This window comes from Carettochelys insculpta, chromosome 8 (genome assembly GCF_033958435.1).
Source record: "Carettochelys insculpta isolate YL-2023 chromosome 8, ASM3395843v1, whole genome shotgun sequence".
NCBI lineage: Eukaryota > Metazoa > Chordata > Testudines > Carettochelyidae > Carettochelys > Carettochelys insculpta.
In genome coordinates this window covers 7,790,282-7,815,942 of record NC_134144.1, presented here as the reverse complement: position 1 = coordinate 7,815,942, position 25,661 = coordinate 7,790,282, and the positions used below count along the sequence as shown (strand labels likewise).

Below are 25,661 nucleotides of genomic sequence, written 5' to 3'. Positions count from 1 at the left end.
AGGCTTCCGTAAGGTTGTGGTATGCTGCATCAAACAAAGAAAAATGAACTAATAGCATTTAACCAGATAGAAATCATGTGTCGTATTACCAGGGTTACCATATTTGAACTCGTAAAAAAGAGAACGCCCCTGAGTGGGAGTGTATCGGTATCTACCAACTCACATTGTTTTAATGTACTAGAGATAATAGAACACATTAATATGACATGATTTGGTAGATACGGATGCAGATATTTTTTTATGTGGTAACCCTAATATGACAACAGAATCTGAAGAGAAGACTCTGGAAAATAACATGGCCTTGTTATCGTGACTGCCATATTTCCATTCTAGTGGAACTGGAGTGCTGCCCAATGAGCACATGTGGAAAAATTAATGGTTACCACACCTTAGCTATTCAATTTTTTGAAAAAGTCATTATTCCTGTTCCTGGCAAGCCCTAAATTAATACTCACTAAGCATGCTAATAGTTTGCCAGGTGTGTACAACTGGGACATGGGCAGTTTGACCCAGCAGTTAAAACAGAAGTCCAACCAGTATAGATACCAGGAGGTCTGAGACAGGTCAGAGGGTGAACTGAGAGTCAGGAAGAAGGCAGAATCAGGTCCCTAGAAGATAAATTTATGGGCAGAACAATGAATCCATAACCAGAGTGTGGCCAGGTCCGGATACCAGGAAGTGAAGATAGCAGAGTGGGAGCAGAAACCTCAAGTCACACAATCCAAAGACTGAATAGTGGCAGAGAGATAGCTGTGTTAGTCTGTATTCTATCAAAACAAAACAGCAGTCATGTAGCACTTTAAAGACTAACAAAATAATTTATTAGGTGATGAGCTTTCGTGGGACACACCCACTTCTTCAGATCATAGCTTTACCATAACAGACCCAATATATAAAGCACCAGAGGTCCAAAAATTGTTAACAAGGTTGACAAATCAGAAAAATTGTAATCAAGGTTTGCAAATCAGAAGAGGAGAGGGACAGGGGTCATGGTGGTGAAGAGTTAGATAACACATCAAAGTATGTAAAAGAGTCCTTATAATGGGTCAGGTAATTGCTGTCCCTGTTCAAACCACAGGTTAATGTGTCGAATTTGAATACGAATGCTGGTTCTGAGCATTCTCTCTGTAGGCAGTTGTTAAATTCCCTTTTCAGGAGAACATCAGCTCTTGGGTCTTTAACAGAATGGCCCGCTCCATTAAAGTGGTGGCTGACAGGTTTGTGTATTTGGAGTTTTTTGATATCTGTTTTATGTTCATTCATTCTTTCTTTGACAAAGAATGAATGGACATAGAACAGACATCAAAAAACTCCAAATACACAAACCTGTCAGCCACCACTTTAATGGAGCAGGCCATTCTGTTAAACACCTGAAAGTTTGTGTTCTCCTGAAAAGGGAATTTAACAACTGTCTGAAGAGGGAATGCTCAGAACTAACATTCACATTCAAATTTAACACATTAACATGTGGTTTGAACAGGGACAGCAATTACCTGACCCATTATAAGGACACTTTTACATGCTCTGATGTTTTATCTAACTCTTCACCACCATGACCCCTGTCCCTCTCTTCTTCTGATTTGCGAACCTTGACTACAATTTTTCTGATCTGTCAACCTTGATAACAATTTTTGGACCTCTGTGCTTTACATATTGAGTCTGTTCTGGTAAGGTTATGATCTGAAGAAATGGGTCTGCCCCATGAAAGCTCATCACCTAATACATTATTTTCTTAGTCTTTAAAGTGCTACATGACTGCTTTTTTGTTTTAATCCAGAGACTGGATAACTTTCTGTTCTTGTGCTGGGTTTAAATACAGACTGTGGAGCAATCAAGTCCCAGGACCCAGGAGTAGGGTCTTCTGAATTCAGATCCTATTCAGGCAACAATTAGCTGGCCCTGCTAGCTCCAACAGAGCTCTATGGATGAGGATTCAAGACTTCCTAACCCTGACAGGCTATTAAAGTTTAGGACCATGAAATAAACTCTGTACACCCTTACACTCAGGAGCACTTCACACCTCAACATATCACAGTCCAACAGGACCACTGACGGAGTAAGGTACTACTCACTTGGAATAACAATTTCAGAAGCTGGCCCCAAAATGACAACACTTTATTTTATGGCCTTCCGTAGTGAGCAAGTTTTTAAACAGTCATTTTCTCTATTTCATGTATTAAATATGGAAGACTTCTACTCCAGAAATCTACTTATTGAGTTAAATTTACTTGAATAGATTCAAGTATCAGCAAGGAAAGAGCTTCCACTAGCTTGCTAGGAAGGACATCTGGCTCTCCTGGGATAGCCACTGTGCAACAGGCCTGCTGACAGAGGGCAGGAGGAAGGAGGCAAAAGGGCCCAGTAATATAAAGGGGCCCAGAGCTCCAGCCACCGCTCTGTGTGGCTCTTAGGGATGTATGCTCCAGGCAGTGGGGGGTGGGGAGGCCACTATAGCGTTAGCAACACTGAGGGCTGGCTGCTTTTGGCTCTGCCTCTTCAGGGATCATGTAGGTGGGGTGCTCCCACACCTTGCCAATGGGTGCAGCATGGCTCTCGGTTCTGTGGCTGTCCAAGGTTTCCACTTCTGATGGAACGTAACACCTGTTCTCCAAAAGGTGAATTTTAGCAGTTTTATTCTACACTGTTTGGTACAACATATTGTAACCTTAAGGACTCACAGGCAGGCTTTAGCTGCCTACGTAACCACTGAAATAAATAGGAGTGAAATACCTAAACACCTTTAAAATTGGGGCTTCAGTTAGTTTACTAAAAAGCTTGTATTACCTCAGCAGTTATTTAAAAAATACACTAGATCTTTTTGTTCTTTCCTTGATCTTTCCTTGGTGACTGACATTCTCTAATTCATTATGCAACAACAGCAGGAATAAAACAGTGCAGACTTTCCCTGACTGCCTACGCACCTCAGAGCAAGATCTCTGAAAGCATTTAGGTGCATAAGGATGCCCATGTTTCACCTCGTGGTATTTTCAAAGTCAAGAGTTGAGAGTTAAGTGCATGGGCCCTTTTCAAAATTTCACCAAGCACCTACCTACCTACCTGCATTTTAAGTCCCCAGAAACTTTTGAAAATTTGGACCCTCAATCCATTTCTGGAATGACCAGCGTGAACTTTTCAATGTCCATGATGGTTGTTTACTCCACCTTTGGTTTGTCAAACATAATTTGAAGAGCAAGTGAGCTGAGACTTGAAAACTTTAACAGAAAAAAAAAATGGGTACATTAAAAGCAGGAAGCCTGCCAACAACCAGTGGGGTACTGGACAATCAACATGCTAAAGAAGCACTCAAGGAATATAAAGCCTTTGTGGAGAAACTAAATTATTTGCACTGGTTTGCTTTTCAAAGGGTATGGTGGATATTCCCACACCAGAGTCATTCTTTGTAGATGGCAAATCTGAGGAACTGTCCCCGACTGAAGTGCTGACAGAGGAAGTTTCAAGACAAACTGATAAATTAAACAGCAGTAAGTCATCAGGGCCAGATGGTATTCACCCAAGAGTTCTGAAGGAATTCAAATGTGAAATTAAAGAACTACTAACTGTGGTATGTAACCTAATGTCCATATTCACTTGTGTACCAAACGACTAGAGGATAGCTAATGTGACACCATCTTTTTACAAAAGGCTCTAGAGATGGTCTTGGCAATTACACTCCAGGAAGTCTAAGTTCAGCACCATACAAATTAGCTGAAAGTATGGGATTCCATGTAAAGCTGAACCATCCAGCCAACAAAATGTTTAGATGTTACAATTCTGATCTAAAAGGTCAAAAGTTCACCTCCTAAGGGAGTCACCTGGTTATGATTCATCTACTGTGTATCCCACAATGCAGTGGAGGTACTTTACGTTTCTGTAGATGAGTAAGTCTGTACTTGCATAACTGTGCCTGTGACCTCGCAACCCTATTTTATGTAGCATGGGAGGTGGCTGTGTTGCTGTAACTTTCATCTTTGCAAAAAGAAATTTAACTACAAGAAAGAAAGAAAGAAAGAAAGAAAGAAAGAAAGAATTAGGCTACAATGATCTAATTATCAAAATAAACTGTCCATACAAGCAAAGAAATTCAGCTCAGCTCTCATTCATCTGGAAGTGGAAAACACTCCACAATCACCCTACAGTCAACTTTCAGAGATCACCAGAGGTCTATTGACCTTAGCAACCAGGCCTCATTCCATTCTAGACTTTGCTTCTTGTCATAAGAAAATACAGACAACTGGAAGGGAGCACCCAGTTAACTCTGAAGCCATGCCTCCAATACACAACAGTCTGTATAACGCCAGAGAGAGAATGGCAGTGGGACCAGTGCATATTATAGCCATGGCAATTTGATTTTAACCCATTCACAAAAATCCCTCTCCAATAAATAAATAAACAAACAGAAAATAGGAGCTCTCCTATCTCTTTCATCTCTGTTCTTCCTACAGAAAGCATTCTTCAGTCCCAGGCAAGACATAAACGATGCATGTAATGAAAGACAGACATCAGAAGCCACCTCAAGCACCTCAGCATTTATCTATGGTATCACTGAAGGTTCTTTGGGTCTTGTTACCAGATTTTTGGTAGCCTTCAGAAAGAAACAATACATTTTTTCAATATGTCTCAAAAGTGAGAGGTTGAGAGAAAGTCTCCTGCCCAGAAGGAGATTGCAAACTGTCCCATGAGACTCTGACATTCAGGAGGTAAAGCATCTTCATTCAGCTATCTAGGAGGAAGTGTGGTTCGACGCAATGGCCTGATTCAGCATTAACTCCAAGTTGGCTTTTTGGAGGCAAATGGAATATTTCCATCTCTAGAATGCCAACTGATTCCCTTCACTGTTAAAGGTGAAAGATGAATTGCACAGCAATACTGCTATTCCTGAGACTAGACTCCATCCTGCACATTTATTCCTCTTTCTGGAATAAAGCTACTTCCTCTGTTGTGCCCCAAAGAATTCCTTTCATCAGCACTATCCTAAACATGTGTTTGTTTGCCGAACAATGGACAGCCTGATCAGAGAGTCTAGGCCGGAAGAGACCATCTAGGCTGACTGACTGCATGTCACAATACACTAAATCCCCTCCAGCAATGCCTGTCTTTTAACACAATAACCTGGATTTAATTAAACTATTTTGTGCCACAGGCTGAAACTGGGAAGAATGGAGATGCACCTATGGTTGTGTCTCAGCAAACCCTTTTCCCTACCATGAAACATCTACTCAAAAGCCAGGTACAATAGAATCTTGGCGCTCCAAGACACAGGTAAACACTCAGGCCTACCCATCACTGATGTTATCACACCAGCACTATGCCATAGCAATCGGTTGCAGAATCCTTCCCAACTCACTGAGCCATCCTATCACTACATGACCTAGAAATGCACGGCTAAGCTAGCACCAGCAGAATGGAGAACGTCCCATGAAATAGGTATGATGCTCCTGCTCTCAGTCCTCTTGCAAACCATCAGTAATCATGGCACAGAAAGCCAGATATGCAAAATAAAGAGAGATGCACATTAAGCAACTCAGAGATGGCAGATCCAATCAAGCTGTGACTGCAAAGAAATAAAAGGGCAACTCTGTCTAGCATGCAATATGCAGTTTCAGGGAAAACAGCTGCTCATAACCATTTCCCTTGCGAGGAGCCAAGCAGATGACCCTGATGCTGTAACACGAGGCCAAATTAAAATTAACCATATGCCACTGCAATGTGGAGAAAGATGGATTAATTAAACTTTGCTTCTTCCCCTCATTAATAGGCCACCTTTCGTTCCAGGGACATTCCCTCCCTCTTCCCCATGGTTCATCTGTTAATATTACACATTTGGCCTACCCTTCCTTGGAGTGCTTGAGAGCTGAGCACCTCAGTTTTCAAGTACTTGGAATGCCTCTCTTCCATCGCTCACCAAGAGCAGCTTTAGGGTACAATTTTCAAACAAAGTGCCCGAGCCTAGGCCTACACGTCTACCCTCAATCCCTTAAATAAGGGCCACAATTTGGGATCAATTCTTTTCAAAAGTGCTGCGTGTCTGGCAGCACCTTTGGCACTGATCCCTGCAGCTCCGCTTCAGCTACTGCATGGAATGCACCCCTCCGTCGTAGCTACTACAGACTGTGCCATTGTAGCTCTCACCTGGATAACGAGAATTTGGTGTCCATTTCCACTGCGCAAGGAGGTGCTAGTGCAGCACTTGAAAACAAAGGCAGGTTCTCTTTATGCATATGCTATTAAGTAATAAATAATAACCAGCATCAATAATCAAGAGAGTGGAGAACAGATGGAGAAGAGGGAACGGTGAGAAACAGGATAAGAAGACAAACACATGTGCTCGCCTATCCTCACTCTGAAATCATGTCTGGATCGGCCCCTGTAAATACCCAGAGAGGGGTACCTACCTAGCTATCAGCTCCAGCTTGCTGTGTGTCTTCTGCTGCACTAGATGGTGCCATATTTAAATATATTTCTTTACATTTTTTCCTATTCATCTTCCCCCCTGCCCCAGCTACAAACTTTCATGCAACATGAAAACTCTTATTAAATATTCATTACATGGCATCTCTTTGAATTATTCTCCCACATCAATCCAGCTTTAAGGTAATTTCATCCTTTGCCAAGATGCCTGAAATTGCCAGTGACAAACAATGGAATCCTGGAAAAACAAGTAAGCCCTGAAGAAAATGAGAAGACATGGCCATTACGTTTCACCCCTCATGGGAATGTAGGAAGGAAAGCAAAGCAGGGCCTGTTTGAACCCTCAGGTACTTTTCCTTCCTGGCTTACAAATGCAGGGTTGGGTTTTGCACTTTGCTTTTTTCACATAATATTCCCTTTTAAAACAGCCCCGTCACACAATATTTTTGCAATGACTGCCCCTTTGTGTGACACATTGCAGCTTGACCTCCAGCACTGATGGGATGAACTGCTACAACTTGACCAAGGAGCCAGGACTTGGTATCAAAAGCTCTAGTGTAACCACCCACAGGCAAACCTGGGACTTCTGGAGTTTAGTGCAGGAACCTGTCCAGGTTGAGCTAAAAGCCATCTATCTGCCTCTCAGGGTGAATCTATACTTACCAGCTGATCAACTGCACTTTGATCCATCTTCCAGAGTTCAATTTTGCCACACATGTTAAGATGAGGCAAAATTGATGGCTCTGGGCTCGGCCATCGATCCTGGTACTCCACACTATTGCATGGACAGAGTAAGGGATGATGGTGTGAGCCTAAAGAGCCCCGATCTACACAAGGGCAGGAAGTCAATCCTGATATGTTGATTCTAACTACACTAATGGCATAGCTAGAATTGTGTACCTGGGATCGACTTTCTGCCCTTGTGTAGACCAGGCCTCAGCTATGGTGATAAAGGAGACTAGATCTTTTGCTGTGTCAGTGATCTAAGTGCAACGACATGAGACAGTGAAGCAGACCCACAGGTGTGTGGGTTACAATAGCAGACCCATATCAGTTGCCAATTGGACACCAAAGGTAATCTGTAATGTGAACTCACGTGTAAACTATTGACATTTTCAGATATGTTGTGAAAATGTAACTTTTAAATAATTTTACAACTATTTAATGCCTGACTTCAGTCAGTCAATCTCACTCACCCAGAAGTCCCTTTGTACCACTCTGGCTGCCATATGCACTGGAGAGATACCACTCTGGGGCTATGGCTACACTAGAGTTGCTCTTTTAGGATACAAAATAGCAACTCCGCACCTAAACCCCATGCTTGAAAGAGCAGCTGGAATGTGCTAATCCAGTTCCAGCACCCCTCGTCATATGGCGGGTAAGGGAAACTTCAAAATAGCCACTTATTTCTAAATAAATTATGCAATGGGTGCAATGCACATTGTGTAAGTTATTTCAAGTTATGGCTGCAGTGTAGCCATAGCCTGGTTATCGTAACAATAGATGAAAACTGTAGTCCCTTAACACTTCCAAATCCTTTCATTCATTGTGACTTGATACCGAAATGAGTGGTTCTGAGCATGTCATTAAATACCAACTTATTTGTTGCACCGCATTAATGTACAAAATGCATGACTGTGTAAAGGGGATATTAAATCTAGATTACAGTTGACTGTCGTTACAAAGCTCCATTCTTACTTAGGTAAAGCCTAGTGAGTTCAGAAGGAGGTACGCCCAATTGAGGAGAATCAGGCACTCACTATTTAGCATATCACAGGACAAAGTGTTGTTTTCCTCCAACCTCAACTGTTGTGATAGGCTGTAAACGTAGCATGAATGGTTCCCAGGGAAGGTGAAGGCCACAGCAGGAGAGGCTATTTTTCTGCAGGGCTGTATGTAGTGACTGGGCAGCGAGTCAGGATACGGGTGGGAATGTAGAAAGGGAGGGTGGTAAGTGGATTCAAACAGGCCTAAAAATCTCAGCCAGGCTGCTCCTGTGTCTAGCAGGGCCCATAGGTTCGAATAGCGGTAAAAGAGGTTGGATAATTATTCTATTTTATAATTCAGACCTAGGGAAGAGACTTCCTCCTCAAGCCTTCCGCCTTCAACACCCTGCCGTCCAACGCAATTTGTGTCTGGGCTGAGTCAGATGGTTACCTTTACAGTGTAGATTGTATTCCTGCACAGAGTACTAGAGGTTATTAAAAAGACCACCAACCTGTCTCACAAGAACAGACATTTCTGGCTTGTTTCCTGCATTGGAATGGGTGCTGCTGACTTTCCGAAATGATTGTGTTCATGTGTTTAGCCCTGGAAATGTCCAAAAACCTCTAGGATCTTACCTTAGCTATCTGGACACACCAGTTCAGCAGGAGCTGGGAGCCAATGTTATCCTTGTGTTCATGAACATAGTCCAACAAGCAGCCGTGGGGCATCAGCTGAGTGACAAGCTGGATGGTGGGGCTCAAGCATACGCCCAGCAATCGCACCAGGTGAGGATGATCCATGCTTGCCATGATAAGCGCCTCCTGTAACAACAGAAACCAGCTGCATCCATCATGGCGTTCAAAGGTTTAATTCGCTGCAGCTTCACTGCTCCCCACAGGCTATCAAGTGGGATTAGGTGTCCCCTGTTGTACACCACAGGCTCATGCTATCTTCCTCTTGTGATGAGATAGCACAAGCGCCTCTTTAGCAAGGTCCCAGCTGATGTAAATTTCTGTTACACAATACTGAACAACAGGCTGGTGCAAAGCAGCGTAGCTCCATCAACAGCTGCTAAGGGGGAAAAAATGGCCCTTCTCTGCAGCGACAGCTCCCTGAAGAGGGAACAGTGGAGTAGCTGATCATATTCTGAGCATGAGCTCTAGTTCCCCTGGGAGAGTGTGAGGGAGTGGGGAGAGGGCCTGGCAGTGCAAGAGCTAAGCAAGGCCTTTTGGCCCAATTATCCCTGCCTCATTTCACTTGCAGCCAATGGCAGGCCTAGACAGAGGCTAAAAGGAGGGAGCCTGGCTGACCAGCAGCGAGGCAAGAGCTGGTTCTGCCATGTGCAGGACCTGAGCCAGAGCTGTCTGCTCAGTTGGCTGCAGGAGGACACAAGCCTCCGACCCCTCCCTCGAGCACGGAGGGGAAAACCTGAAGGGAAACCTCAATAAGGAGGGGGAAAGTGGACTCTTGGGGCCATGCCCCTACTGAAGAAACAGACTTTGGCAAGCAGCTGGAAGTCCTACACACCAGACTCTCAGTTAACACTGGGACCTACCCATTAGGCCAGCCCCCTGCACAGGGGACCCAGCTACAAAGAGATACCAACAAATACCTATTCACTTCACCCTTTCCCACAATGGGAGGTCAGCCACACGGCAACAAAACAAACGTCGTGACAGTGGTCCCCTAGAAGGCATGTCCGCCCTCCCCCATCCACACATACACCCCCTGGACTAGCACCATGACTCTGTGGGGGCACAGAGAGAGCCAAGGGGGATAAGGGTGGGGCCACCACTGGTGCTGAGGCCATGGGGTGGAAATGGAGTCATGGTCAGTGCTTGAGGCTATGGATGGAGTCAGGAACAGGGGCCAGCAATGAGGCTGCTGGGTGTGGACCTGTGCTGAGGCTAAGGACAGGATGAGAGACAGAGCTGCATCTGGGGGTGGGAGCAGAGGAGAAATGAGGGAGTGGCGGGGCTGGGATGTGCTCCCTTCCTACCCTCTGTGGCAGTTGCCCAGGTCCCACTCAGCTCCCCCGCACTCTCCTAGGTGTGTGCACCCCACAGTTTGGGGACCTCTGTGATACAGCCTAAGAACCAAATTTTGAAGGTCTTCCTCTTAGAGCTACACCAGTCCGGGGTGCAGTCCTACACAACAGTGATTGCTCAGGCCCAGACTGAGCAAAGCACTCAGTGCGCATAGTGACAGCTAAGTCAGTGTTGAAGGGCTTTACAGGGGTGGCCAGACTGCTCAGCACATGGCAGGTGCCAACCAGGGGTCAGCAACCCCAGCACACATGCTAAGAGTGGCAAGTGAGCTGATTTTCATTGGCACTCAAGGCAGCTCAGCCCCGCCTCTCCTCCCCCATGCAGCCAGGAGCTTGGTCAAAGCCAGGCCGCCTGTGGATTAACAAAAGACCAGCTGATGTTACCAACCATCACCTAACCGTAAAGCTCTGCCACTTCATTCATTCATTCATTAATGAAGCTGTTGTAAGTAGGACTATTAGTGACTTGAAAAAGCATCACCAGCACTTGGAGCGTATATAGAGGTCAAAAGGTCAAATTTCATCAGTCTGACTCAGAAAGGTTGCTGACCTGTGATCTAACTTATCATGTAGCAAAGTGATAATGGGCACTTTTGAAAATTCAAAGTTCTTTTTTTTTTTTTTTTATTCAGTATTTGGGGTGGGACAGAGATGACCTGTGACAGAATTTTCAAGTTGACCCAAGTTGACAAACCTCATCCAAAGTCAGTAGGACTACAAAAATCTGACTCCTGGGTTCAGTCCCCACCCCTCTCGTAGACTTCCTGTGTGACCTTGGGCCAATTGATTCATTTCTCCCTGCCTCAGAACCCCAGCCATAACACAAGGGCTCCATCCACACCAGAGGGTTTTGTCCACAAAACTTGCGGTGCGTCTACACACAAAATGCATCGTGTCGACAGCCCATCAACAAAACTCGGCATGTCTGCTGACAGCATTATGCCTCTCTGCAATGAGGAATAATGCCTTTGCGGAAAGTTACTCTCAACAAAAAAAAGCCGTGTAGATGATCTGGGGGGCCCTCTGTCGACAGACAGGGCTTCTGGTTCACTGGGCAGCCCTGTTTGCTGAGCTTCCAGTTGGCCGTTCTGTTGACAGAGCGGCCAGGCAGTCTGGCAGCTCTGTGTTGACAGAGCAGATCGCTCTTTCAATCCATTTTTGTTTGTGGACGTGATCTGTCAACAAAAATGTTGCCAGAAGATCACTTCTGACAATAATTTCTGTCGACAGATTGCTGTAGTGTAGACATAGCCAAGGATAATAACTTTCCCCCCCTCTTTGTCTTCTCTAGACCAGGAAACCTTTTGAGACAGGACCTAGCTCTTGCTACCTGTTCCCACAGCCCAATGGGGCCTTCTGTGTCAGCAGAGGCTCTTAAACGCTACTATAATAACAATGCTAGCAATGCCTGCAAGACTTGACTCTAGTCTACTCGGTCCTTACTTTACAATCTCCTAGTGACTGTAAATCCTGCAGGGTCAGATACCACAGCAGCCTGTAATCTACACCTACAATTAGGTTTCAGATCAGTACATACAGGAAAGCTGACACCACCAGCAGGCAGCTTTCAGAAGAACAGAGGGAAAAGCCGCTCAGTTTTACTCAGCTCTGCTTTTCAGTGGCAATCATTTCACTGAGGCAGCGGAACACGAAGCAGTGAAACGGGAAACAGGAAGCTCTTAGTTTTCTCCTTCCAAAACCCTAAGTCACAACTTAAAGCATACGGGTGATAATCACACCACACAAAGAGAAGATGATAAACCTTCAGCATCAGAAAAACACAGCAAGAAAGAAAAGTCTCCTTACAGTTTTCTTTTTTCCTCTCATCTTAAAAAAGTCCTGGCAAGGAGGTTGTGTTTATATTAAAGAAAATTGCTCATCACAGTACAAAGAATATTTGAAACCAAACCGTGAAGTATATGCAAAATAGTTCTCTCTCTTTTTTTAAGATGAACAAGACTCTAAATATAGGGTTTTTTTTCTCAGCAATACAATAGCAGATGGTCTCAATTCTTCCCCCTTTTCCTTTTAAAATGTCTGTGAAAAAAAAAAAACAAAACAAACAAACTCAAACCCCAGAGAGTGAAGAATTCGGTGGGGTGTTCCAAGAAGAATGCCAGCTTCGGACAGGGATGAGGGTGATTCTAATGCAACAAATGGGATGGGGGAATTTGGCTTAAGCAATTTGCTCAATGTTAAAATTAATACAGTTATCTGACTTTATATGCGGTCTCTTAGATGCAATTTTAGCTTCTCTTCTGCTTTTACTAGAAATGTCACTGAAGGCCGCCAGACTAAATACATGTTGACAGGTGCACTATCCATTTTCCAGAAACAAAATTACTTCGCCTTTCTTTTTCTTTATTACCCCGTATATTTCCTCCTGGTGTTGTACCAGGGGAAACATCTCCACCCACATGTCACTGGCTTTGGGAAAAGTAACAGGTGCTTCACCAAAACCTTTAAATTCAGAGTATTTTTCTTGGTATTGGGAACAGATTAGAACAGTGGCAGGGAACATTTTTAAGAGTGGGGGAGCTGACATACCCCCTCCCCTGACCTGAGGCTGGGAGCAGACCCCCAGGTATGCAGACGCAGCAGAGACCAAAGGCTGGGGCTGGTAGCAGAGCCCCCCATGTGCAGGGACGCAGTTAGGATCCTGAGTGCTAGAGGCACAACAGCACCACCCGCGTCCCTAGTTCCCATGCCTATGGATTAGAACATGGTCTTTCCCTTTTTTGGGGGTCCCACAATCGACTAGGAGAGGCTGGACAAAAAAAAAAGCTTTGAAGCATCTTTCCCTTTAGCCTCTAACCACATACCATCTGTAACTCTGTTTGAGTCTGGAGGGAATACGGTTCTGCACAATAATAAAAGTAAGCGCTGCCATTTGTCACATCCTGGTAATATTAGGAAGTTCATGTCTCCTCACTTGCTTCAGACACAGATACTCAAAAAAGAAGTATTTTTATAAACTCATAAAAGCTGTTCTGTATTATATTACAGCTTGTAATGTAGCAGACAGCAGCAAAACCTTCACTACAGAGCCTGACCATTCATCTAGAGACTGAATCTCTCTAGCCCAGCACCTTGGGGACCAGTATTGTGATTTTCAAAAGCATCTTATTAACTTCAGGGCCTGAGTCCCATTTTCAAAAGCCATTTGGACATTTCATGGCTATTGTAATATTGGGCTTCTGCATTTATCCTAACTGTATGCTCACCTATAAAAAAGTGAGTGAAATTGTTACCCCTTATAAAAATTGTTTTAAGACAAGATCCAAGCAAATAGAAAGACTGAATTAATTGAAATAGAAAGGGTTTTATGCATAGAGCCCAAGGACAGTGTGAGGGTGATGCTGGGTAAACAAGACAGAAGAACCAGAAGGCAATGAAACAAAACTGAAGTGTTGGAAATTAGACCTACTGTGGACAAAATTAAGACAGGGAGGGCTATTCTGCCTATCGCCCCCTTGTGGGTTTCTAAATGGGAAAAGACCGTGATGAAAAATTAACTGAAACATCTGGCAACAAGTGCTACAGTTGTATCATCATGGCGGCCACCCTCAACATCTCCTGGAATCACAAATATTCTACTCACTAATCCTGAAGGATGCTCTCACCAAATCGGACCCAACACGTGAAACCACTCCTCCTCTGGTGCTGACAAAATTCTCAACCACCACCTGGCATAATGAGATGTTGCCTTCATCCCAGCCCCGTGCCTTCTCCTTGCTCACCTTACACATTTTGTTTCCTATCTTTTCCTTTTGCCTTGTGTTTACTAAGAGTCTAGCTCAGTGAGCCAAGATTGTATATGTTGATGTTGGTCTGTGACCACAGAGGCAACTAAGACCAGTGGCCTTAATCACCTTAACGCTGGCACAAGTTTACTAGGTCTCAGAGTGGTCTGTGTTTTCCAGACAAGAGGTTGAAAGTGAAAGATGCTACATTCTGTTTGCTTTTGCTGTTCTTTTACCTCTCCCCCTGCATGTGTTTGTCTTACATTCTAGAAAACGGGCCTGGAGTCGAAGAATGACTGCAGTGAGGGCTCCAGCCCATCTCACATAATGTCATCACTCGCTTCCGCAAAAGGACACTTACTACCTGATAACAGAGTGTCAAACAAGGGTTTACTTTTTTTTAATCTCCTAAAAATACTCTCTCCAGCAAAGGGAAAGGGAACAGCGTGTTAAAATGACAGCCTTATTTAATACTTACAGTGTTGTAGCTGTGCTGGTCCCAAGAGATTAGAGACACAAAGTGGGGGAGGTGATATCTTTCAGTGAACAAACTTCTCTTGGTTGGGTTTGGGGGGGTGGGGTGGAGACAGAGAGCTGGACCTGTAGAGAAACTCTGCATAGATCAGAAGTTTGTCTCTTTCACACCTCAACCACCTTTTCTCTCTACTTAAGGGGTTCTCAAACTTTTTCTTTCTCAGCCGATGTTAGAATGTGAGGAATAGCAGGACTGTTCAAGAGTTAAAGTACGTCTAACATGAATTCACTGTTACACAAAAAAGCAGACCACTTGCCATGACAAGAAGTCTCCAGGGCTCTCAGTCTACTTGAAGTCCACTGAAGAAAGGTGAAGAAATGTCTTTCTTCATCAAATAGCTGTTTGCTCAGGTAGCTCAGTGTTGTACTGCATCACAGAGAATGCCGAGTGACTTTAATTACGCATTCTGTTTCTCGTTTAATATTCTGATGCCCGCATAGGTCGTTTCACAGAAAGAAATCATCTGTCACATTGGCTACGTCTACACGAGCCCCAAACTTTGAAATGGCCATGCAAATGGCCATTTCGAAGTTTACTAATGAAGCGCTGAAATGCATATTCAGCACTTTATTAGCATGCGGGCGGCCGCCGCACTTCGAAATTGATGCGCCTCGCCGCCGCGCGTCTCATCCCAACGTGGCTCCTTTTCGAAAGGACCCCGCTACTTCGAAGTCCCCTTATTGGAATCAGCACAGAGAGGGCAACTGTGTTCCACCACCCTCATGAAGGAGAAAAACAAGCATGTGAGCAGGAAGCATTCCCCTCTGCTCTGTGTAAAATCTACATACACAGGCTATCATAAGGCAACGGTGTTGCATGGCTTTCTTGGTGAAATTATAATTGATCATTGAATCTAAATATCAGACTTGGGTTTCCTGCAGCACCACCTGGCTTCCGACCTTAATCTCCTCTGACCCAAGGATCAAGCCTGCAGCTTTTATACTCAGGTAGGAGTTAACAAGATGCACAAGCCCCAGATAGGGAGGAGAATGTGTTCAAGCTGCTTCGTGCATGAGTTTAATTTCTATCCATACAGTGTGGTCCCAGAAGAGCTCAGCTCTCAAATAGGGGTTTGCAGATACTGCTACCTTCTAACAAGAGGTTCGATCACTTTTACCGATAAATCTTTTACAGAACCACAAAATAGGGCGTCTGATGTGTTATTTATTACTTTCCCATAAAGGGCCGATTATGTCTCCCAAGAGCCTGAACCATGGTGGATAGGACAAGAAGCTGCATCTCCTGTGGGAAGGTGCTTGGTGCAGGTAACCTCCTGACCTCTGACATGAATACTGAATGCAGAATGGGTCATCACACATTGCAAGGAGGTAGCCAGTACTCCATTATATACAGCCTTCCTCCTGCTTGGGATGGACGGGTCTTGACTCAGAGAAATCTCCCTGTTCTTGCTCATTCCCAGAAGGACAAGCTTAATTTAGTCCCCAGGGCTAAGAAAAAAGCTCTGCTTTTCTGAGCTGTGTGTGATTGATTTTAACACGGAGGGTACACGGCACTCGGAGTCAAAGCTTTTGCAACCTTTGTCCTGGGGAAAAAAAAAAACAAAAAAACAAACTATCAAAAAAAGGAACAGCAGCAAACTTGTTTCTATGTTCTGCTGCTTCCAACTGTTTCACACGTTAAAAGAAGAAAACCAATTCTTCCCAAGATTTGCATTTTCCACCTAATTTTCCTAGCTTGCTGAGATGGAAATAGTTTTAAAAATACTTAAAAACCTGTCTTTTGACTGGGCTGTTCATTTCTCTTGAAAGCCAAAAATGTGTGCTATGTGACAGCAGAGATACTACAGTGGATACTCTGTTCCATTAATTTTATGATACCTGTAATAGCTAAAGCAAGAAACCATGCCTAGAGTGCATGCCTGATCTGCCTCAGGGAGAATCCAATTATAGACGGATATATTTTCAACATATTTTGTTCTCGAAATCTCCTAGTTACTATGCCCTGTTAGGCCTTGCAAAACCTTGAGCTTATAGCTGAGTTGGCCATACATAGACTACACAAAAACTTAAGGAGAGAGATAGCTTCACATACACACAACATGTTTATTGAGATAGCAATTACCGCCTGATACTTCCCAATATGTAAACCTGTTTTCATCAGTTACTTTTAACTTTGCCAAACTGTTGAGTCTGACATTTTCCTTGCCTCAAGCTGATTTCTTTTTTGAAAGTTCTAGCTAAATTAATTGATTAGTTCAAAGAATTAAAGTAGAGGAAATAATCATTGCCCCTGTGACTGTTAAAAAAAAAAATCCTACCACCATTTTGTTGAGAAGCTCTAATGCCATCACATATTTGGTTGAGGGAGGTGCTGGAATGTCAGGGACATGCCTTTGATGGTTCCCACAAAAATTCTCCCACATACAGCCACATTATCAGCCTCCATATTCACTAATTTAATTAATTAATAAGTGCCACTTGCACAAGAGCAGTAGGAATTTGTTGGAGTTTGGCAGGTGATCTGCACTGGCAGCTCAGGTGAGATTTCAGGGGTTGTGCTAGATATTCCCTGCAACTATTCTGTTCATTGCAGTCTGAGATCACCGTTTCCTGAACTCTCAGGCTGCGTCTACACGTGCATGCTACTTCGAAGTAGCGGCAGTAACTTCGAAATAGCGCCCGTCACGTCTACACGTGTTGGGCGCTATTTCGAAGTTGAAATCGACGTTAGGCGGCGAGACGTCGAAGTCGCTAACCCCATGAGCGGATGGGAATAGCGCCCTACTTCGACGTTCAACATCGAAGTAGGGACGTGTAGACGATCCGCGTCCCGCAACATCGAAATAGCGGGGTCCTCCATGGCGGCCATCAGCTGGGGGGTTGAGAGATACTCTCTCTCCAGCCCTTGCGGGGCTCTGTGGTCACCGTGGGCAGCAGCCCTTAGCCCAGGGCTTCTGGCTGCTGCTGCTGCAGCTGGGGGTCCGTGCTGCATATACAGGGTCTGCAAGTAGTTGTTGGCTCTGTGTATCTTGCACTGTTTAATGAAAGTGTGTCTGGGAGGGGCCCTTTAAGGGAGCGACTTGCTGTTGAGTCCGCCCCGTGACCCTGTCTGCAGCTGTGCCTGGCTCCCTTATTTCGATGTGTGCTACTTTGGCGTGTAGACGTTCCCTCGCTGTGCCTATTTCGATGTTGGGCTGAGCAACGTCGAAGTTGAACATCGACGTTGCCAGCCCTGGAGGACGTGTAGACGTTATTCGTCGAAATAGACTATTTCGATGTCGCAACATCGAAATAAGCTATTTCGAAGTTGGGTGCACGTGTAGACGTAGCCTCAGTGTTCCTTCTGCTCACACCCAATCAGCATGGAGAAGGAAGAGAATGTACCTGATTTGAATGAGGGGAGAGAAATGGAGGGGAGATGGATTGACAAGAGCCACAGGGTGGAGACTGGCAAAGAGGAAGAGACAGGGCATAGGGGCACAGAAAGGAGTAGAGAGAAGCAGGAGCCAAAATTCCTCTATATTCCTGTGCTGTCAAGCTTCCAGATGGCATGAAGATTGTCTATAGAATGAACAGGAAGTTTTTCAATTTCAGGAGACTGAAGACTAAAAGCAAGACCTCCACATCCTCAGTCATGGAACTCCAGTACGCAGATGACAACATGGTTGCTGCTCTTTCTCCTGCAGCCCTTCAGACCACCTCGAGTGCTTTCAATGAAACGTATGAGAATCTTGGCCTCACTCTGAACCTCAAAAAGACCCAGGTGCTCCACCAACCCTCGCCAATGGGACACTCTCATGCACCTTCTATTGAAGTCAGTGGAGAACTGCTGGAAAACGTGGAGCACTTCCCATACAGAGTCATCTTTTCGCTAAAGTTGACATTGATGCGGAAACCCAGCATTGTCAGAGCCATGCAAGCTCTGCTTTCACCCACCTGAGAAAAGGCTCCGCAAGAACTGGGACATCTAATCCCAAGACAAAGCTCTTTGTATACCGTGCAGTAGTTGTTCCTATGCCACTGTATGCATGTGAAACTTGGACAACATAGAAGCATCATTTGAAGACATCTGAACAATATCATCAATGCTGCCTGAGGAGAATACTAAATGTCTCTTGGGAGGATAGATACATGTACACTAGCATCCTGGAAGAGTTGAATATGATCAGCACAGAAGCCATTATCATTCATCAACAATTTCGTCGGACTGATCACGTGGTTTGGCTGTCCAATCAGCACCTCCCAAAACAGATTCTGTTTTCCGAGTTGGAGGCCAGACAGAGGAGTGTTGGAGGCCAGTGGAAGTGATATAAGGATATGCTGAAAGCACACATGGAAAAAGTGCAGCATCGGTGTTGACACTTTGAGAGAACCTTGCCCACGATGATCCCTAGTGGAATATGGTAATGTGTGTCGGGGTGGCGCAATTTAAGAGGGTCCTGCTGCAGTGCAGATGAGAAGAAGAAAGGAGCATCAAAAACTGCCCCGCGCCCCTCCAGCAGCCACCAACATCTGCCCCTTCTGCAATAAGACCTGTGGCTCCAGAATCGGGCTGATCAGCTATCAACAGTCTCACAAATAGGAGAGTGACATGAAGACATTCAGCTCAGTTAGCAAAAGATGGCAGGGAGTAGGATTCCCATAAGAGCCGAGGACATCTGTTGAAAGGGACAGTCTTTGCACCAGCTATTTGGAAGGCCCGGCTGGCCACACCTGCCTTGAGAGCAAAGAAAAGGACTGGAATGCTATTGGTGCTGGGAGCTTTATATCTGATACATGGGCTAGTGAGTAGGCCCCTTACAGACCTCTATCTTAGTAGCCATTCAGTATTATTCCTGTTTTACATGTAGGGAATCCAGGCATCGCTGGAGTAAATTGTACCACCATGGATTTCACATGAGCTGCAGCATGCCACCTGTGTTGATGACCTGGCCCAGGGAGCTTAAGTGATGTGCCCAAGATTATTCAGGAAGTCTGTGGTAGAACTGGGAATGGACCTTTGATATTCAGAATCCCAGCATCATACTTTAATGACAGGCTGTGCCATGGAAGAAGACATAGTAAATTAGTGGGTGAGGCTAGGAATTCTGCACAGCATACTGTGATATTTCATTCCCTTTGGAAGAGAACTAAAAGAAAACATTCTCATTTTATTCAAGATTCTCATTATCAGTTGTCCTCTGACTGTTTATTTTCCCTTCCTTAGTATGGCTCCCTAATGTCAAATAAATTTGGAGGATTTTCCACTGGATGACAGCCTGAACAAAATTCCAGCCATGTTAAGATTTGGCAGCATTTCTGACTACCTCATCAACCACTGCACAAACAACCAGAGTTAATATTCTGGCACAGAGACGAGAGGTACCTTTATTTTGCACATAGGAAAATATGCTTTTCATCTGAGCCTGTGTTCCACCATAAGCGTGAACCAAGCAGTCCAGCTGGGAGTTTACAGATTGCCACTGACTACATTACGCAACAGCAAGACTAGTTAAACTAGGACCTTCTCTTCAAAGTGTCATGTTACAGTGGTTTACGTGCCTCAGCTTTCCAGATCAATGAGACCAACTTTCAAACTAACTAGAAAGGCTACCTAGAAGCAATCTTTAATGACAGCAAGACCCATGTTAAGACATGACCAAGGCTGCCAGCCCAGACACATTATAGATGCTGAAGCTACACATGAAAATGTGCACCATCAGTGTCAACATGTGGGAGAAACTTGCCCAAGACCTTCCCCAGTGGAGAGTGATAATCCATAAGGGAGGGGAACAATTTGAAAGGTCCCACCACAGTGCAGACAAGGAGAGGTGGAAAAGAAAGGAGTTGCAAAAACTGCCCAACGCCCCTCCAAAAGCTACCAACACCTGCCTCTTCTGTGCTAAGACCTCACAAACAGGAGGGTGACATGAAGACTTCCAACTCATTATCTAGTTACTGCCAAGAATCATAGAAACTCAGATTTCCACAATCAGAGGCTCATGACCAACAGATAACTCAACTAAAGGGGTATTTACAAATCATGGTCCCCATACTAAGTTGAACTGCCTGACACCTCTGACTCTTAGGACAATAGCCCAGGTTTAATAAAGCATTTAACTTTGTCCTCCTCTGGCAACAAGGGCTCATAAAGGTTAGCCAATGTGCTACTGCCTTTGAGCTAGTCCTTCAATTTAAGTAAGACACTCAAGAAATCCAAAGGTTGCAGGTTCAGTTTTCCGACATGGACCTGACTGGGTTTCATGACTCCAGTAGAGAGGGTTCTGGACAAGGCAGACATACTGTGACCGAGAGGACATGATTACCTTGGGTTTGCCCAACCCAAAGAAAGCGCTCTAATCCAGTTATCCGAGGAAACACCTCACCTCATTGTACAGATGCTGTAGGCACCTACCTGACTTCCTCGACCTGGGATCATTCTCATGTAGGATCTCTGGTAGGTTTTTATCAGGCTCGGCTGCTTCATAGCTGATTATTTGCCAACAAGTCTCCTAGGCATTTAATTGCACATAGATGGCCATGATGGGCTTGTTCTCCTTGGAGAAGCCCATTACAGGTAAAATGGACCCTGAGTCCAACTTAAAGGGCCAGCCAATGCATGAAAGAATTATAATACATTTAAATTGGAAAAAAATCTGGGAATGCTTGCTGCTGGACACTACATTTGGACACTCATTCTTCACTGCCGGGTATTTCATGTAGTGCAGACATTCGCAGGAGCAGAAAGAGCACGCAGTCTCCCGAGCACTGAGCGCTGCATAAGGGTGAGACCAGCCTAGAACATGGGTGTGAACTGAGATGATTTGTGGGGCTGGACTGATTGAGGACTACACAGTTGCTGTGCTTTCTTGTTTGAGACCCCTATGGAATGCCTAAGAGATTTTAACCTTGACTGGTTTATAAGTGATGGTCCTGGCCACTTAGAGGGAGTGAATTCAACCCCATATATCCAAAGAGCAGGAGGTTAACTGGAATCTGTACGCTCCAGCCAGAGTGAATCTGGCTCATGATCTTAAGGTGCTTACCAAATAATAGCTCCCAGCCCTGCAAACATTCGTGAACGGGCTGAAATTCCAGAGTGTCAGCTATCAAACACACTCCAACTGAGCTTCTCAAAATTAAGCAGATGCTTAAGTGTCTGCAGGGTCGGGAGCTGTATTTTAGAATGCACACAACAATTGCTTCTTGTGCTCGCCCTGCTGGTTTTGCACGAGTCAACTCCCAACTGAGATTCCAAGAGCTGAATGAATACCCACCATGATGCTGGCTCCCCAGAATTCTTGGTCAAGGTAAGACATTCTATAACATGCAGTTGTTATTACTAATAAGGGAGAACCTTACAATTTCAGAGACACAGGAAGAAGTCAATAAAGCCAAACTAGTGTCAGTATGGAAAGGGGTGAAGAGGAACTCAACACAATATAGTCCCACCAATGTTGTATCATGTATAACTTTCTGTAAAGCACAACTGTTGCTGCCCCTCTGGATTAGACCAAGATGCACATGGGGAGAAAGGTCATGTGACCATTAGCAAACCCATTCCTGAAGCCCAAATTGTGGCTGCTTTGTGATACTTGTCTCAATTAATTGAGAGAGAAATATGAGACCGTTAGCAAGGAACAAGACAGGGAGCACTGTTGCCATTGGCATGTCTTGGTGTTCCTCACACACACAGCCCTCTTTGGTTTTAGCCAGTATCACCATTAACCAAAGGCAATCAGAAAACTAAAAGCAGATCTAAGCTTCTTGGAATGTAGAATGCTTCCATGACTATCGGGAGCAGGTGGGACTTAATGTCAAGTCCTGTTTCATTGACACTGAACTTAGGGCATTGAGTCACACTCCATAAAAGTTCTCTGATTACAACAGGTTTGCAAAGAGTAGAGTAGAAATCAGCACAAAACTTGACCCCGTACATTGGACCAAGGCACCATAGATGGTGCTGGACACCTGAGGAGGACAATGAAAGCTAGAAGAAACGAGATGTATGTGCACAATAAGCTAAATTGAGAGGCTTTTGAGCAGTGGACTGGAAGACAGAACAGTAAGTATCTGTATGCTAAGGGAATTTTCTTTCTACCTTTTTTATGCCAAGCAAACAAGAGCTCAGAGACTCCCTCCCAAAGCACAGGATTTTAAATTAAGATTTAAGACCAGACTAACTCTCAAGACAAAATTGCGAGGATAGAATTCAGAGCACTGGCAATCAAAGTGTCCGTGTTTTTATCTCGGACAATGATTTCACACACGTTGTTAGAGCATCACTTTTGAGTTTGAACATCATTGCAAACAATCAGCTGTTTTAGTGATACTGAAGCTAAGCAGTTTTATGTTTAGTTTCAGCCCCACACAATGATGTGCCAGGAAAGAAATTTAACCTACTGTTATGTTCTGATCAGATCCCTGAAAGTTTCTGGGTTTCACTGTGATACAACAGAAGTTTATAAAGAAAGGGAAACAGCTTACAGATTTTTTCCAGCTAAAACTGTACACAGACGTGTTCTGAAAATTTCACAACCCTCATGGAAAAGGGTTTTCTTTCAGTGTGTGAATAAACCATTATTTTCAGGAAAAAAATGATTGGTGAGACTTTCCTACTGCTAATAGCAAAAACTTTGAAAATGCATTGTCCCAAAACATTAATCTTTGCTGTCATTACAACAAAAGGCCAGAACCCAACCATAGTTATCACAGTTTTTAACTGCAAATCCCCTCCAGAAGCAGAGTTATTGCTTTAGGGGAATGGGTTTCTTTGCTTCTTTTCTTTTTTTAATGTAAGACAACACATGGCAGGATCTCAAGGGAAAACATCCATCATGTTCTCAGTGCTTTTGAAGAGCACTGGGATGTCACTTTGAAAAAAGTCACATTCATATAATTTTGTCACACCACAGGAAAGCTTGCCTTTATGACCAGACACTTAAAAGCTGTTTGTAAACCCCACAGTTAGCCTTATTAATTATATTACCAATGTTTAAACTCAAAGAATTATGGGAGGAGGGAATGAATACATTTGTGGCCGTAGCACAGCTGCTTCATGTCTTGCATCTGAGAAATCAAAAGAGACGTCACTCTTTCACTTTTGGTTCTAGACAATTTCATTTTCAGGTTTTCATACCATGTCACAAGAACGTAATGTCAATATTGTCTAGCCCATTGCACTTTCACTGCTTACTGGGCTCTGAGAGACATTTAGGGGTAAAGTTCAGCTAAATAACAGCACAGAACACTGAGAGCCAGAGCTGGTGGCTGTAAACAAACTTCACGGGACCACAGGAAACTTGGCCACATCCATGGTAAGTGGTCATCTAGCTAACTAAAATCATGCTGGATTATGGATGTTGCTGGAAGAGAGACTTCTGGATTAGAGAGATTCTGCCTGTTTATGGTCTGAAATTTAAAAGTCTAAAGTGTAAGCCCTCAATGTTTTGGTTTTTTTTAAACCAGTTCAGCCAGTGGGTTTTATTGAACTATGAAACTAACATGACAAAACCTCCCAATCAGTCACTTGCTCAGTCTTTTCGTATCAGGTTCACACCTCTTGCCATCTGCACCCTTCTCTTTCCTCTGCTTTTAGACCAGCTCTATAACTACCCATGTTGTGCCCAGATGTCTCCATCCAAGCACTGACCTTGTTCAATGCTGCCTCACTCACAAAATAGTGGCTGTGGAATACAAATATATTAAGGGCTAAATTCTACCTTTGGCTACGCGCGTGGAACTCCTATTAAAAACTCAAAAGGAGAGTGTTAGTCAACAAGAAATATCAGAAAGCCAAGGGGATATTTTTAAGGTATTCAGGCTAAAGGTCATCTGAGTACTTGTGTTGATATCACTCAATATCAAAGCATGGCATGCTTCTGTAACTGGTGCTGATTTAAAACAGAGCTCATTTGCTGATGACTCTGGTTTGAAACAGATAAAGAGTTGTTTCGCTACAGTTCAGATGTTCCCTGGCACTGCATCGATATTGTTCCATATCACAGCTTGTAACTTCATGAGCTGATTAATGAACACCCTGGAAGATGCTACTGACCACAAACACCATGCTTTTCAGAAGCAATTTGTATCACATCTCCCTGATTTAAGTAACTGCCTCATTTTACTTCAAATGTTTTGCTCACTTTCACAATGCTCAGAGCTAAGATAGCACTTGGGGCCAGGTCTATGGGGCCATTAGTTAATTCTGATTTGCACAATAAAAGTTTGTTTATCCGATTAAAACTCGATTTCCTTTATTACAGCGGAATGCCTTAGGATCCAATTTCACTCGCCTTATAAATAACTCAGAGATAAGAACCCCTTATTTTCCTCCTGTTGCTAGATATAGCTTGCCTCTTATAGCATGTGTGCTCCAACTTATTTAACATACCCGTCATTGACAGCAAGCATTGTGAGTGACAGAAATACATGCTAGTGATTCTAGAAAGTGGTTGTTTCCAAGTAAGCCTTATAATCTTTTTTTTTTTTTAAATGAGTGAAGTGTATATCCAGGTAATTTTAGTGCCCAGAACTCTTAAAAATTTTTCTTTTCAAATTTTAGGTATATTTTATATTTATAAAAAAATAGCAACAGTTCAATTTGTAGAACAGAAATTCTGGCACAAATAAAAACTGATTCAGGACTAATAGAAAACTTGTTCCTTTCCCTGTTGTTATTCCTGGTTAGATTTTTCATTTTCCATTTTGTGCATTTTATTATCAGCAACACTGGAAATCTTAGTTGCCTCTCAAAGAAACTTTCAGGGAGTTACTGTCCACACCTCCACACTGCTAGAAGGCTGTCAATATCACTTAGTGATCCACAAGTAGGTAGGTCTGTCTGTTCAATACACATAAAGAAACAGTTTTGTGATAAAGGAATTTGATTTGAGACTTATAAGATCTCGGGTCAGTTTCCCATAGGGATGAAGATGAGAACACTTCCTTTCCCCCAAAAGCCCACTGCCTTGGCTACAGGCCTGCCGACAGTCGGATGCAAAGGGGTAAGTTGACATTTCAAAAGAGCCTGGAGCTCTGTCCGCTGTTGCTGCTACTTTGAGCCCTTGGCCTTGCTCCTTCCACTCCTGGCCCCACCCCTTCTGGGGCGGAGAGCTGGGCCCCCTCTGACCGTGCCCTGGGGCCTATGTCAGGTGTTGGCACTGCTGCTTAGCTATTAAAACCATAAACTCTTCAGGGCAGGGGCTGTCTCATAGAGGGGCTCTAACCTTAGCTGGAGCCTTGAAATACCACATAACATGAACAGCAATAACATAAGTTAA

At 44.0% G+C, this 25,661-nt stretch overlaps 1 protein-coding gene across 5 annotated transcripts in view; it reads right to left on the bottom strand.

Moving 5' to 3' along the window:
* The window catches only part of ERBB4 (erb-b2 receptor tyrosine kinase 4), a 932,933-nt gene that overhangs the window by 128,514 nt on the left and 778,758 nt on the right, over positions 1-25,661 (bottom strand). For all 5 annotated transcript variants that reach the window (XM_075001177.1, XM_075001174.1, XM_075001176.1 and 2 more), the window contains one exon: positions 8,751-8,936. In XM_075001177.1, coding sequence (XP_074857278.1) covers positions 8,751-8,936 — 186 coding nt within the window. The remainder of the gene's footprint in view (positions 1-8,750; positions 8,937-25,661) is intronic.